The sequence below is a fragment of the Epinephelus fuscoguttatus genome, linkage group LG24, assembly GCF_011397635.1.
Source record: "Epinephelus fuscoguttatus linkage group LG24, E.fuscoguttatus.final_Chr_v1".
Taxonomy (NCBI): domain Eukaryota; kingdom Metazoa; phylum Chordata; class Actinopteri; order Perciformes; family Serranidae; genus Epinephelus; species Epinephelus fuscoguttatus.
The window spans coordinates 19,557,603-19,573,108 of record NC_064775.1 but is presented as its reverse complement, the minus strand read 5'-3'; the positions used below and the strand labels follow the sequence as shown (position 1 = coordinate 19,573,108).

Here is a 15,506-nt window from a genome sequence, read left to right as displayed (position 1 = left end):
AATGCAGTCGAACGAGTTGAGATGATTAGCAAGATTTATCCAAAGTCAACAACATGTTGAATGCTCTGAGTTGTTTATGCTTTCCTTCTGTGATAACATCAGTGCTTCAGGGGAGTCTCAGTCCTGGAAATGTTAATTACACTGCTGCAACATTATTGTAGTTTTTCAACAGGAGGGACTTAGATGATCTCAGACTGCATGATTGATGAATGTGTGAGAAAATTATTCTTAAACGACTTATCAGCAAAACCAGAGCGAGGGCAATGATTTAAATATATCGTTTTGTAGGCTGAAATCAGATCAAATGCACGCTCCAAACTTCTGAAGCAGCAGAAATCAGACATGAGGAATCCTCCGAGACTCCTGCTGCTGCAACTCTGAGGAATGTGTGGATTACCCCTGCTCTGACTGTCTGTCTCCCTAAATGTTTTCTCATCCTGTGAGCTGCGGCCTGACCTCAATTGTTTCCCGAGCCACAGACGCATTCCTGTCCAAACAAAATGAAACATTGCGGACAAGCAGATGTGCTTTAAAAATGTCCGCAGCACCCGTCTGTCTGCCGGGAGGGTTTGCTCAGCAAGAATGAGCTAGACGCGAACACACGAGGAGCACTCCTGAACACATGCATGAACACACGTGCAAATACACTGGCAAAGATACGCAGAGATGTGCATACACACTCACACGATTGTTAATCTCTTATGTCCAGATCATAAAAGAGAGACTAAACTGAGAGGATGCACTGCTGCTTGACCAGAACAACCACAGGTATGATAAAGTCAGATATGTTGACACAGAGCACAAACCTTCAGACATAGCTTGTTTTGAAATGGAATTTATCAAAAGACATTCCCAGCTACATGCTCACATTCCAACAGGTAATAATCCTATGCCTGTGTTTAAGTTTTTCCACTGATGGCTGTCTCGTTTGAATCACACACCCTGACACATAATTGAGTTTAAGTAAAGCTCCCTTCACACCGGACTACAATTACCTCATGAGTTATGAGTTTACCTGCATTTTGTTAGGTGTATTCAGACACGAAACACAACTGCCAAGATACACTTAAATGTCTCAGCAGATCAATGCACTGAAGGATGCTTGAAATTAAGTTGTTTGTACAACATGTTGTCTGAGAAGGAAGGTCATATTCTCTTTCACCTGCAGACGTGGCATCAAGACTGTTGGGTTCTCCATTTTGGGAACTGTCTGACACAGCCTCCTCAATTCTGATATTGGAAACTTTGAATGAAGCATACTGATGCTCCTTACAGGCGCTTGCATATTGCAGAGTGAGGCATACACCTTTCAAATCTCAACTATATGATGTGTGTCCAACAAGTTGATTAGTTCCAACTTCCTGCCAGGAGAAGAGCTGCAAACAGACAGTTGAACTGAACTGAACTGAGCATGTTAAAGCCCAGACACACCAAACTAAAATCAAAGAAGTAGTAGTGACAAAGGCTGATTGTTGCTTCACCTCAAATTACCTGTATCTTGGTCAGGAAGTTGCACTGAACACACTGCAAAGACGAGAGCCAGTGGTCAACTATATTATGTACAAATAAGCTGACAAGGGCCGACTAGTGCTGCTGACGGCCCAATACTGACCAACAACTGTCAGCTTGGTGTGTCAAGGGCACCGCTTAAAGGGCAAACCGACAAACTTTTTACCCCGAGCCCCATTTAACTGATTGTATCCCCATGTTACCTCTCTCTCTGACAGCTTACCTGCTCCGAACCACAGTTGGAAACACGCTGGCTTATTAACATTACTCTAGCCTGACTCATTATTAGCTGGTAACTACCATCTAGCAGTCTGGACCACTCTGCAGAAGCAAGGATGGCGAGGCGTTTGGGTGGCGTTCACTGACAATGGTTTTATTACAGTCTTCATCACAAAACAATACACATGACCTTCTCATGAGGCTTAACAGTAGCCCTGAGCTTATCTAGACACTTAATCCTGCTGACTACCACCACTCTTTGCTGCCTGCCGCCTTCACCATGACACCCTAAGAGAGCTGCTTCCCTCCACACAAACAATGAAGTACATGTCACACCCTCACAGGTTACCCACAAGGGCACCACCTTTAAAGGAGAAAAAGGGTGAGCCGGTAACACCTGTGTGAACCACAATGCACATAAAGGTAGCATAGCATCAGCTAACTTAGCTAAATAACTAACACCAAAGCTAGAAACAATACATTTGATTGGTTGAGGCTTGGACGCGTCATCAGAGCACTGAAAAAGTTGAGGCCAGCTCAAATTTGAATTGTAGCGGGTCACTGCTGTCCACAGCAACAACTCTTGGACGTTTGGAGCTTCATGTCACAGGCTTCCACTGAAAATGACTTGTAGCAGGTTGCTTTTAGTTTGAACACAGCAAAGAACAGTTCCATTCTGCTTTTGACCAAAATGTGGGTGAACCACAATTTTTTCCGATGCTGCCGTGGAACTAGCAGGCTGCACCATGCACACCTGACATTAATGCTGGCCGGCACGACTTTGCATGAATTTAAACAATGTTTGGTGCACAGACATTGCCACTTTGTTTTGCTGTTGTTTTGCACCGTAATTCAAGCCCTCATTTTCCCAGGAAATTGTACCTGGTTGCAGACAGAATTTCATTGTGAAAGCAAGGTTTATAAGGTACCAATCTAAATGCTGATGATATCATTATTCTATATTACACTGTGTAATCAACTTTTACTTCATAATGATAATTTAAAGCAAAACAGTTGTTTATTTCCACTTCACAATTAAACCCAAAGATGCCAAAAATGTACTTTTACTGTATTACGAAGCTTCATGTAAGGTGTTCAGTGGCATTGGCATGTTCAGTGCTAAAAACGCACACACATACTTCACATCAGTCACACATTTCATCCATTGTTCTGTATTTTACACCCTGGCTGGCCTGGGTTAAAGTAATTGGGGAACAGGGACTCAACATTTACTACTGTACCGTAACACTAGAAGGTTCTGCTGACTCATGGAGACTGCACACAGGCTATAGGGTGTTTTACACCGGCTGTCAACACATCGTTTTCAGAGAGGCGGGCAAACAGTAGTCCTTTACAGAGGCAGACAAATGGCCGCTTCACACACAATGGAAACAAAGGTACAGTAAATAGGAGCACTCGAAACCACGGGGCTACCGTCTCTGCTGCTACACACCCCTCGGTGCATGTGTGTGTTTGTGGCAGCTGTTGCAGAAGTCAGAAATTTATCGGCAGAGTTCTCTCTCAGAAGTCAAGCATTGAATTTAATTTGTTGCATCACTAGATTTAGATTCAGCTCATAACTTCCAGTCCCACTATTCTACTCACTGATGGGTGCAAATTGCGAGATATACAGGTAGAGATAAAAGGAAAATATCCTGCATGTCTGTCACAGGAATATTGCCATAGCATTCCCACCCTGGATCTCTGGCATGCTGGTAATAAAGCCATTAACAGCTACAGTGCTCATTGTAATTCACTCAGAGCAAAGAGTTGCACCAGAGAAGCTTAAATACAACACGAGGGGTGTTTGGAAAAGAGTTTTACTGCAGGTGAGCTTCTCCAGCAGCCTCCATCCATTTCCTTTCCGCCAACACCTCCCACCACTGGACGACATGTTTCTCCAGCTATTATCCCATGATTTACAGCCAAGATAGCAGGGAGCTGAAGTTTGTTGACATTCCCCGCCCTGCGCAACCTCAAATACGACACTGACCCCCTTCACGACCTCATAAACGGCCCGCTCCGCTGAAAGCATCGCTGTGAAAGGGAGAGAAATATGAAACAAGAGGGAATGCTCGTGAAGGCTGCTTTGATCTAAAAAGTTGCGAGATGCATGCAACTGTGAAAGTGTGTCAGCAGGAAGGCTGTGTATAGTAAACAAGGACAACACCATATTATCTTGTAAACTGTTGGCATGCAGGATGATGACCTAAAAAACAAACCCCATTTCTTTTTTTTTCTTTTTTTCCAAGAACTGAAATACTTGTGGGTTTTTAATGCACAAATATGAGAGATATAAACAGAAGCTTTTATGAAGGGAAAGTTTATGTCTGCTGCTAAACAAAGAGAAATAATATTTTAACCCTTTGAAATGGTCCGCTAGTGTCTACACTGGTATTTTTGCTTATTGTGATGTCATTTTTTGGAGTATCATCAAAAGCTTCACATCCCTAAATTCTGTACAACCTAAGTTGCAAGGTTACGTAAGTTAATAAACCATAATAATTGATAAAAATATTTTAAATTGTGTCATAAGAATCATGCTTTTTCATCATATTTTAGATCGATACACACATCATTATGCAAACAACGATCTCCCAGGCAGGGGGCAGACCCAGAACACGCTGGAGGGATTGCAGATCTTGCCTGGCCTGGGAATGCCTTGGGGTCGGGCTGGAAAGTGTTGCTGGGGAGAGGTATGTCTGGAATACTTTGCTCAGCATGGTGCCCCTGCGACCAGGCTTTGGACAGGTGGTTGGAAAATGGATGAATGAAAGGAATTATGGTAAATAAGGTAAGGTAAGGTAAGGTAAGGTAAGGTAAAAACGTGATGACGGGGAAGACAGAAGCCTTTGCTTTCCACTGCAAGAAGAATAACTGCTCGAGCTCATATGGTTTTTGTTTTTGTTGGATCTAATAACATAAACAACAATCTTCTGCATTATGCGGAAATACCAGTTTAACTACAGCAAAATGCTACATTTGCCCTACACAAAAAGTATAAGTCACGACATGATAAGGGAAGACAGAGGCCATTGCTTTCTGCTGCAATGAGAATTAATGCTCTAGCCATTATGGTTCTGATTTTAGATTGATTTAAACAACATCATACAACCAACCATCTCCTGTGGCCGTCCATAGGACGTCTGCTTTTAAAGGGCTGAGCCAGTTCCAAATGGAAAACAGGCAGTTTAAAAGCAGTAACTGCAAAAACAGCCCACGAGACTTCGCACCTTGGTGAACTCACATGGAGCAAGTTCACCCATTTAGAAACCACAAAAATGCTCCGTCTCTAATGACATCACTTAGCAGTCAGCAAGGGTGTCTGGGCAGAGCTTTGTCTCCAGGCAAAACAGTCAGTGCATGCAATAAGCCATTGATAGCTCACAAATAAAAGCCTTTTATTGGTTATAAATTGTGTTGGACCATTAAACTTTATGTTATTCCTGAGTGACATTACTCCAAGTTTAGCCAACAGGAGACACAGAGAAAAGACATCTGATAATCCCATTCTTTTCAGAACTTGTTAGCGTTCAGTGAAAGCATGAGGCTTCAGCTTGAATGTTCTGGCTCTTTGCATCAAAAATGCGCAGCCTGGCAAAATGTCAAAATCCTTTATTGAACTATTTTGTTTTTTCCAGATGTTGTATTTGCAAAAACAGGTTCATACCAGCCTCAGAGAGCTCTGCAGGACTCTTTTTTAGAGTTCCCACGTGCTGTTCGTGGGGGAAGATAAATGTAGAGCAGGCTGAGGGGAGGAATGCATTCACAGCACCCTTAATTGAGCTGGATGGCCTGCAGTCACAGAGGCAGAGCGTCTCAACAAGGCTCAGGCTGGCGAGATCCCGAGATGTGCCTCACACGTACACATCATTAAACCGGCTGCTTTGGCTCACGGCTCCACGGTACCAATGAAGGCTGCGGAGACAGTGGGAATTATATGGGAAAGTTGTCTGGAAGGACCCCCCCCTTCTTGAAAATGAAAGTCCCCTGTCAATGAAGGGGAAGTGCTCCCATGCTGAGGCCCACTGGGCCAGCCATTGAACCAGGGAACATTCCTCAGTAATTCAGTTTGACCTGGACCCAATACGCTGGCTGAGGGTCACCGAATACAGAGGACTACATATGGGCAGAAGACGAAAAGGGAAATTGGATGTAGAGGAGTGAGAGGTAAAGTGACGGATAAGAGTTGGAGGGATGGAAGGCAATACAATAGCATACGTATCAGTAGGTTCAAGTGGAGTGGTCCTAATTTGGTGTTTAGAGCAATTATTATCACTTTAGGAAGCCAACTGGCACAGCAACTGGCATCCAAAATGCCCCAGTACCCGCTCTCTGCTGATGAACTTTTAACATCCATCTTTTCTGAATGAATTACTGCAAATGTGCCTGTCTTGTGACGGTTAAATTAAAAGTGCTTAAATGTAGGACAAATGATGCAGTAATGGAACGTGTCCGTCGAACATGGCAGCAGGGGGAAAATAATAATGTGAAGAAATGGTTGCACTGCAGCGTGGTCGGGATGGAGAGAATTACAGTTTTAATTCTATAAAATCAAATCCCTCCACTTGGCAATCCTCTTACGCAGTAATCCCCAGGTAGCTTTCAGAGGGCAGGGGGCTCAAACTGCCCAGCACAGCGACACATCTGCCCTGCCGACGAGATGATATCAGTGGCTGCTGCTCTGCTCCCAATAAAGGCTTTGAACAGACCAACAGAAACTGGATGAAATGCTTAAGCTGTAGCCTTTGGGAAGTACAGTAATGGTGCTATTGAAGGCATTACAGTTCATACAGATTCAAAATTGCACACAAATAGTGAATCATGTGGTGCATGTCGTGCAGTCATGGAAGTGAGGAATTTCCCTCCGATCACTGACCAAAACACTTAAAGGATGATAGGTCACATGCTTATTGTTGGTGGCACTTTGTGTGTAACGTCAGGCCAGAGTTTAAGGCCCTTACAATGGCAATATTGTGAATTTGACTTTCAATAGTACCACTGTAAAGCATTTCTAGTTAAAGGTCAGTCTAATATTAGCTTTCGCTATTAAGCAATGTCAGATTTGCAAACAACTCTCTTGCCAGAATCAATGTTGGCATTGTATGTTTCTGTAAACTACGGATATGTTACATTTGTACATTACCTTAATGAAAAACACCCAGGTTTGCTAGCTCAAATGGTGCTGGCAAACCCTGTGATGTGTAGGGGAAAAACACCCAGGTTTGGTGGCTCAAACACCCCGATGTGTTTGTGAAAAACAACCAGGTTTCGTGGCTCAAACACCGCTGGGAATGCCCCAATGTGTTAGTGGAAAACAACCAGGTTTCGTGGCTCTTACAAGGCGATGTGCCGCCAAAAACACCCAGGTTTGGTTAAAAAAAAACACCCAAGTTCGGTTCGATGAAAGCCACTGGAAAAGCAGGGACAAGTCAGCGAAAAACAACCAAGTTTCGGGGCTCAAATGCTGCTGTGAAACGCTGCAGTGTTTCTGTGAACAACACCTAGGTTCGTCAAAGAAAGAAACAACACCATCATGTTCGTGATCGTGTTTGGTACTATAAAAGGAATGATAAAAGCAGGTAGAAGTCAGTGAAAAACACCCAGAAAAACACCCAGGTTTTGTGGCACAACCGCCATTGGGAAACTCTGCAGTGTACCGCTTAAAACACCTAGGTTTGCTAAAAGACAAAAACACCCAGGTACAGGTAGAGAAACACCTCAACGTGTCAGTGAAAAACACCCAGTGCCAGTGCGACAAACACTGCTGGGAAACATCGCGATGTGCCGAAACCCATCCCCCACCCTCCTCCTCAAAAAAAACAAAACAAGGTTCAGCGCCAAAAACAACTGCAGTGTTTGTTTGTTGGCCTCGAATAGTGTTCTGCATTTTGGCAGCTGTCTGGCCAAGGTGACACACCATCCACCATCCCCTCCACCTCTAGATTACTCAATCAGCTCATATTTTACATCACTTTAAAGATGTTGATATGCAAATGTAACATATTCAGAAAAGTACAAAGCCAACATTTTCTGCTGGCGACTGGGCTGTTGTAAAGTAATTAAAGAAGTTATACTCCTGCCAAAATCCATTCCTGTCACAAAGCATCCAAGCATTGCAGATGCTATTTTTTGCTCTTGAGTTGGGAAGCACCAGTTCCCAGGGCAAAAAGAAAAACTCAAAAAAAAAAAAAAAGAGACAGGGAATGGCATTTCTCTCTGGCACTTTGACAACACCAGCCAGAGAATGATGATACCCTCCCTTGCTCTCCCATGCTCTCATTTTCATGTTCCCTTGCAGTTCTGTTTTTAGAGATAACAAACCCAGCTAAAAATACAAAGCCAGTGTCCTGAATCCTGCATTTGGCATCCTTGGTGCGTTGGTTGCCAGCATCCTAGCCTTGTCCTGTAAATATGGCTGACAATGAGGAAAGACCTCTGACCTGCTGTGACTTTGACATATGGACACTAGCGCTGCAGCACTTCACGCCACATTAATAAAGAGCTGTGGAGAAGCTGATCATAACAGAGAGGCCCTGTAATCTATATTCCCCACCACTTTGCTGTATCCAGTTCAACACCAGTCATTCCAGTGTGGGATTAGTGGGGAGAAAATCTTAATCTGCCTGAGAGAGGAAAGAAAAGGAGCAGTGGGAAGAAAAACATGCATTCCTGCACATACAAATCCCTTGCAACGTCTGATTGTTTTACCTCTGCTTAAACGACGGATATCTGTTTCCTTCTGTTATCAATCAGTATCAAAGTGCTTTACGCAGTGCCCCGGCCCCATGCTGTTGCCACTAGCAACAGGACACGCAATCACCCCCCCACACACACCCCTGCAACGGGCTAATCGGGCTCAGTGCAAATCAGAGATCATCCCCTGCACATGTGTACAATGCTGCTATATGAAATATGGTCCCTCCTCTGGGGATTATCAAGAAAATTGCAGCTTGGGTCAAAGTAAGGCATCTACAGGAGGTGCAGCCACAGGGAGAGAAATCATAAAGCCTTCTCGTATAAGTAAAAGCTGAGTGTGCATGTATTCTGCCACATATGAATAGATAAACAAGGACAATCACCTAACAAGACAAGAAAATGTTTGCAGCTGCAGAAGAAATAATGCAACCTTATCATGTCATGTATGCTGACGACTGTCCGCTTCTTACCCTGGTGGAGATGCAGCATCCTGGTGCATTCAGAGGACACACATGGTAATCCACCGGCACGCTCTCCTCCTGCTCTGCAGCTGCTACCCACTGATCCCGCAGATGATAAAGTTTACATCCACAATGCAGTACTGCTGGCTCTACACTGCTCCCTGTCTGCCTCTCTACTTGACTGAGACCAAACTGCCTCTCCTCCCCTTCTCTCTCCTCTTTTCTACGTTCCCTCAAGCACTTGAAATCCTTGCTTCCCTCTCCTCCTCCTAGTCCTCGTTGCTTCTGTCTCTCTCAATCTGGCAACATGCGTTGACTCTCCCGGCGCTGCTCTTCTCCTCCTTCACGCTGCATACGTTCTCCCTCTGCACTATGCTTTCTCTAACTAACACACGCACAGGCTCTGAGGCTCCTCTTCACACTCACAGCGCTGTGTGTGCCTCCCCCCCAGCCCAACCCGCCTCCTGCCTTTATCTCTCCTCCGAATATCTCTCTCTCCTCCTCAGTCTGCCTCTGCTTCTATCTCTTTCTCTCTGTCTGTCACTGTGTTTCTGACTGCGTCCCTCCTCCTCGGGGTTTGCGGGACGTTTAACATGTGTTCGGGGAGACGGCTGTTCTGCTGCCTCTCTGAAGGTGGCTCTTTCCTCAGGGGAGGCGAGGTTGGGGTGGGGGTTTGTAGAGAGGAGGAGGAGGAGGAGGAGTTTTTTTGGGGTGACAACAGTGATGAGGGGGGTTTAACTCCAACAAGGGGACGTGAGGAGGCAGCCGGTTTATGATGTCCCACTAAATGGGCTGTTTTAGTACAGAGGCAGAAAAGGTGACAAATCGGACAGAAGATCAGAGGATCCAAAAAACAAAAAGAAAGACTGACATCCAAAATGAAGGTCTAAGTCGGTTTAAAACAAACAAGGTATGGTGTGTTGTCCATAAAACAACAGTAAAATAAGACACACATCTCCTAATGTTCAATTGAATGGGTGCTGGATCAAAGAAATGCTTGGCAGAGCAGAAACAAATCTGCACACCAAGTAGCTCCTGTTAGAAGGAGTTTAATGCTGTTCAATGTTTCAACCCAGCTGGCTCAAAATGTTACACAGCATTAAAATCTTTTTAACTGGAGCCGGATGGGCCACGCTTGAAGGTAAAAGTGCTTATACCTGCTTCAAAAAGCAATCCTCAAATTCTGCCGTCATAGAGGCGCAAAAGCCTTTGTGGTTGAACATCAAGTCACACCTTCCATGTCCACTTGTCTAAGAGGGTCCACAAGGGTCCACGTGACGTAAATGTCATCCACCCGTCATCTGTACATCTCATGTACCATATTCCTTGTCCCTGGGCATATTCTCATCAAGCGGTCATACATTTTATTTTCTCTTTTGCGGTTTCCTTGATGGTCAGCCAAAAACAAACACAGAAGCTCTTCTAGCTGTCGTGAGGTCACCATTTTCTTTCCTAATACACTTGATTCTTCTTACAGAGCCCCTAAAGCCCCAAAAGGTGATTTCTTTTTTCTTCCCACAAGATGACAACTTGTTCTGACAAAATAAAAAATATCACCTTTTGGGACTATGGCTGCCTTATATCATCTTGATTTTTATGGCAGTTGGCAAACAATGATGCAGTGGAATAGGGTGTGGATTGGGAAATGTGCATTTGAACACTAAATTGTGCAGTGAAACAGTGCACACAATTATGTGACTGTTACAAGTCTGCAGCTTTCCAGTGACGCAAAACCAACACTTTTTCATTCCGACTTCATCACATATGGACGTTTGGTCATGGACTTTTCACGTCGTGATATGATGTGCAAGGTACCCTGGCTGCATTGGTTTTTTTGTTTTCTTTTCTTTTCTTTTCTTTTCAACAAATGCACGTGGTTGGGTTTAGGAAAAAAGAACAGGGTTTGGGTTGATAGTCTTACAGGAAGTGAACACTAGCCTCATGGGAGAAACTCAGTGGATGTTGGACCCATCCACCACCACCACTGCCTCCCCGCCTGACTCAGACTTTCACCATCTTAACTTTAGTTGATGTCCCACCACGCTTCCTCCTAACACTGCTGGGCACTGTTAAACAATAATGTCTACTGGCCACACATCATGCCATTGAGAAAGGACGACTTTTTTTGTCAGTGTCTGACACCAGATGTCACTGACGAAGTGCCTCATTTTGAGGACTTCGGAGTGAAGTTGGCATAACATTGTTTGTACAGTATGTCCTTGAGGTTGTCCACACATAAATTGATAGAAGTCATTATTTGAACAAAAGTTGAGATCTTGCACCACCTGTCCAATCACCGCGTAAAGTGATTTCAGAACGGTGCAGATGTTCAGACTCAGCACCCCAAGGGTCTAGTACTTTAACGTTGCAATGGATTTATTTATTTTGCAAGTTAGACAGTGTGCAGGAGTCTTTCCTGCAAATTGTGTCCCATTCGTTTCTCTTTTGTGCTCCTGTTTTTGAAATAGTAGTGTGAAGTGTTCTCCTGTTTTGTGCACTTTGCTAGAAGAATATGGTGGCTCTAATTTAGAAATGGACCTTTGGCCCTTCATCCTCACAAAGCCAATGTTTTGAAACCCAAATAACAATCTGAACCTGAAAACACTGGCCACACATTTTAGTCTGGTCAAGGGGCACAGAGCTTTTGCAAAACAACGCAGAGAAAGAAAGAGAAGACGCTGACAAAAGACAGATAGAGACAACCAAGGAAGAGATCAAGAGAGCGAAGGACAGAATCTGAAAGCCAGCTAAGAGAAAAAAAAAAAAGCTGAGAGTGAAGTGCTTGGGTCTGCCTGAGCCGAGTGACGGCACAGGCTCCAGCCCATCTGCCGCAATCACAATCAGTCTCAGCTGAATGGCTGTGACAAACAGCAGCCTGGAGCCCACAGCCTCAACCAGGCAGGACGCCTGCAAGGGCCAAGGGAGATGAGAAGAGGGGGGATGAAGAGGCAGAATAGGAGGGGGGGAGCACTCTCTATTGTCTGCTCCCCAATAGGACCAGTGCGAGAGGGGGCGGGCACCGGAGGGGTGAAAGGGGGAATTAAAAGGGTCCCAGTGACAGGAGTGCTCAGTTAAAGAGGGGAAAGAAAGGACGGGGCTGACTTAGAGCCGGGGCCATCACTGCCACTTTGCCCCACATTCACTGTCACTAATGTCCTAAATGAACAATGACGCTAACCATGTGAGAAAATTAGTTTGCAGGAGAGTGAAAGGAGGGGGGCTGCAGTTGAGGAAGGCGTAAACATGCAGGGATGAGTTGTCTGTCGAGTTTGGAGTTGGGTTATTTCACGCTGGGAAATCTGGCATCACCCAGCAGAGATCATAAAAAATTGACACGTCCTGTCACGTTCTCGTCATCAGACGTCTCATAAAGCTGGCTGCCACATTCCCCATTTGTCATCATAAAACTCGGGAAAGATTCATGATGCCTGATTATTGACTATGTGACTGAAATGTCATGCAGAGGAGGTAATTGTGTTTATCATAAGTGCAGCTGTCTCACGGAAAAATCTGAATACAGAGCGAGTGTGATTTGATTCTTAGAGCAGGTGGTCGCCAATTAGACACTATTGTGCCGTTTGGGTAAAAAAGACAAATGTGCGGCTGAGTCAGCGGTAACCCATACATATACGGCGTAATCGAGAAATATTGAAGGCAGTGTTCCATTCTAATTTGATCAGTGATTATTGAGCGATGGCTTCCATCTGCAGGGCCACTGAGGCCTTGTTCAGATTGCCAGCACAAATCAGGCATATCCAGACTGATTTTAGGAAGTTTGAATAGCAAAAAATTAAACAACAAATATGTTTTTTGCAAATCTGATACAAACTAAATTTGGAGCTGGTTTTAAATGCAAACTCCAAATGTGGTTTCCCATTTTATTTCTATAGATGTGTCTCTGTCTGGATGCTCTGGCCACTAAAATTGGATTTCAAAGTGTCTTTGAACACAATGATGACGTCAAATCCAGAGTGATGGAAGTGCTGAGCAGATTCATGCTGCTACCAGCAGTGCGCTAGGGGGAGGAAAAACAGTCTGTGAACACCAAAAAAAAAAAGTTTGGAGGGCGAAATGATAGACCTTCTGTTCACATGTACCCATGTCACCAGCTACATAGCCTGACTCACCAGATGTACACTGTGGCTATAAGCCTGCTATTGGCCAGTTATGTAGGCTAGCATTCTCCATCTTCCTTCAGCTTTCTGAATGTTACGTTTTCAAAATCCCCTTCACTATGGGAAACAACAACCTCATAGCTAACAACTTACACACTGAAGATTTGGATCGTGCAATAAGTCATGCTTGACAACTGGACTCCCAAGATGATTGTGATTGGTTTAGAGAAATAAAAACAAACCAAAGCAGAATGGTAATATGGTGATTCCAGACCTCTCTCAAGCACTGACACAGTGTTGTAGAGATAGGTCTGGCTTCGTGAGACTACCAGCTACATAGTTACTAGCGCTCACATCGTTACAACAGCAACCCCTGCAGATAGGTTGGTGATGTCTGGACATACAAATCCAATCTGATTATTTGCAACTAACAGTCTGTCTTCAAGATCTGATTTAGGAAATGGCTCTGCTTGCAGTCTGAATGTAGTCATACAGACAACAAAGTTGGGTAGCAGTGGTGTTTGTGTCAGTAAAGTCGCACCCCCTTCTTTGCCTTGATCGGCCCATGTTTGTTTGTTTAGCTTCACTTTCTCCCATTTTAACTGCATAATGAGAGTCTTGGGGTGTTTGTAGAGTGCTGTAAGTGTGTGTCTAATTGTGTATCCACAGTGTGTGTATGCGTGGGTTTACAAGCATACATAAAGTATGGGTTTATGCATGCATGCAACAATAAATGTGTGTGCATTAGTGTGTATTTGTGTGTGTTCAAAGGGTGTATATAGGTTCTAACAACCATAATTATATCCATTTATTACATTGTATAGTGTCTTTATTTGTAATATTCATGCGCCTATAAGCGTGTGCACGAGTGTGTGTGTGAGTGTGTGTGTCGGCTGAGTTTGCTGAGTGATCTGCTGAGCTCATTAAGGCGCTGCTTATTGCTCTGCCAGGGGTGTCAGTGACAGATTCCACTGTTTGGAAACACTCGGCCGCCCACACAGCCAGCCTGGCTCCACCACTGTCACACACACACACACACACACGCACACACACACACACACACACACACACACACACACACACACACACACACACACACACACACACTCAGGCTATGTTAGCATTCCTCAGGGAGGAGGGGGAGTCTGGACAGTGCTGGGACAGTGGCTGGAGGGACAGCGGGTTGATATGGATTTGTAATGGGGGTGCAGGGTGGTCTGAGGGAAGGGGGATGCTCGTGGTTGTGGTTGTGTGTTTGTGTATTTTCATGCGCACACTAGGAGATGTGTGAGTGTAAGCACCTTTGAACTGCGGTGTGGAGTGGCCTGGGTTAAAGGGATGCTAGTGGTTGTGGTAGTATGTGTTCAGTGGTGGGAGAAGTATTTAGATCCTTTACTAAAGTGCAAATAGCAATTCAACAATTACAAGTATGGATCCTGATACTTTATATACATTGTAGTTTTGGGAGCTTATGTGGCAGGTTTGAACACATTTATTTATTTATCTTTTTTTATGTCTTTAAAAAAGACAAATTAAAAGACTGACTGGGTAAAAAAGTTTGCCAATCAAATCTGGGCTAGTGCACATTTCAGGTGGAATGCATTGTGTATTGTAGCAATTATTGTGAATGTAATGTCCAACTGCATATTGTTTTGTATTGCAGTCATATGTGGAATCAGCAAACTTATTTAGCTCTGTTGTCATTTTCAGCCGCAATTGTGGTGTTGAAAGATAGTCAGACACCAGTGGTCTGAGATATTGGACATTTCTGCTGTACTTTTTGGCTACACATTAGTGTTTCCAGTAACACTTGTGCCATGAAATTGTGTTATTATCCACATATCGCAGCATCTCCAGTGATGTTTGTACCATCAAAACAGGGTGCTTTTTTAGCCACACTTCTTGGTGGTTTTCAGTGACATTTGTGCCTTCTAAAGACGTCTTTAGTCACACATCTTGGCCTTTCCAGTGACATTTGTGCCACTTTAATGGGGTCTGATTTTTTTTGGCCATACAGCTCTGATTTCAGTGATGTTTGTACCACCATAACAGGGTATTTTTATATCCACACATCATGGCGGTTCAAGTGATGTTTGTGCCTTCAAAATGGGCTAAAATATATGTACCACTAAAACAGAGTATTTTTTATCCACTCATTGCTGCGTGTCCAGTGATGTTTCTGTCAATAAAACTGGGTATTTTTAGCCACACATCATCGCGGCTCCAGTGACTTTTGTGCCACCAAAACAGAGTGTTCTTTAGCCACACACTGCAGTGTTCACAGTGACATTTGTGCCACCAAAACGGGGTGTTCTTTAGCCACACGTCGCAGCATTTCCTGTAATGTTTGTGACACCGGAACAGGGTGATTTTTAGCCACTCGTCATGGTATTTTCAGTGACATTTGTACCTCCTAAACAAGAGCTTTTTTAGCCACACATTGTGGCATTGCTAGTGCCACCTAAATGGGTGGTATTTTAGCCACACATCATGGACACAGAAC

At 44.1% G+C, this 15,506-nt stretch overlaps 1 protein-coding gene across 4 annotated transcripts in view; it reads right to left on the bottom strand.

Annotated features, from left to right (window-relative positions):
• LOC125884955 (nck-associated protein 5-like) overlaps positions 1-15,506 on the bottom strand; it is a 241,421-nt gene that overhangs the window by 121,477 nt on the left and 104,438 nt on the right. The window contains exon 1 of one of the 4 annotated variants that reach the window (XM_049570272.1): positions 8,898-9,433. The exons of the other annotated variants lie outside the window; for them this stretch is intronic. Within the exon in view, the coding sequence (XP_049426229.1) occupies positions 8,898-8,926 (29 nt within the window). The 5' untranslated portion in view covers positions 8,927-9,433. Of the gene's footprint in view, positions 1-8,897; positions 9,434-15,506 lie in introns of those variants that run through there. 4 annotated transcript variants of the gene reach the window in all.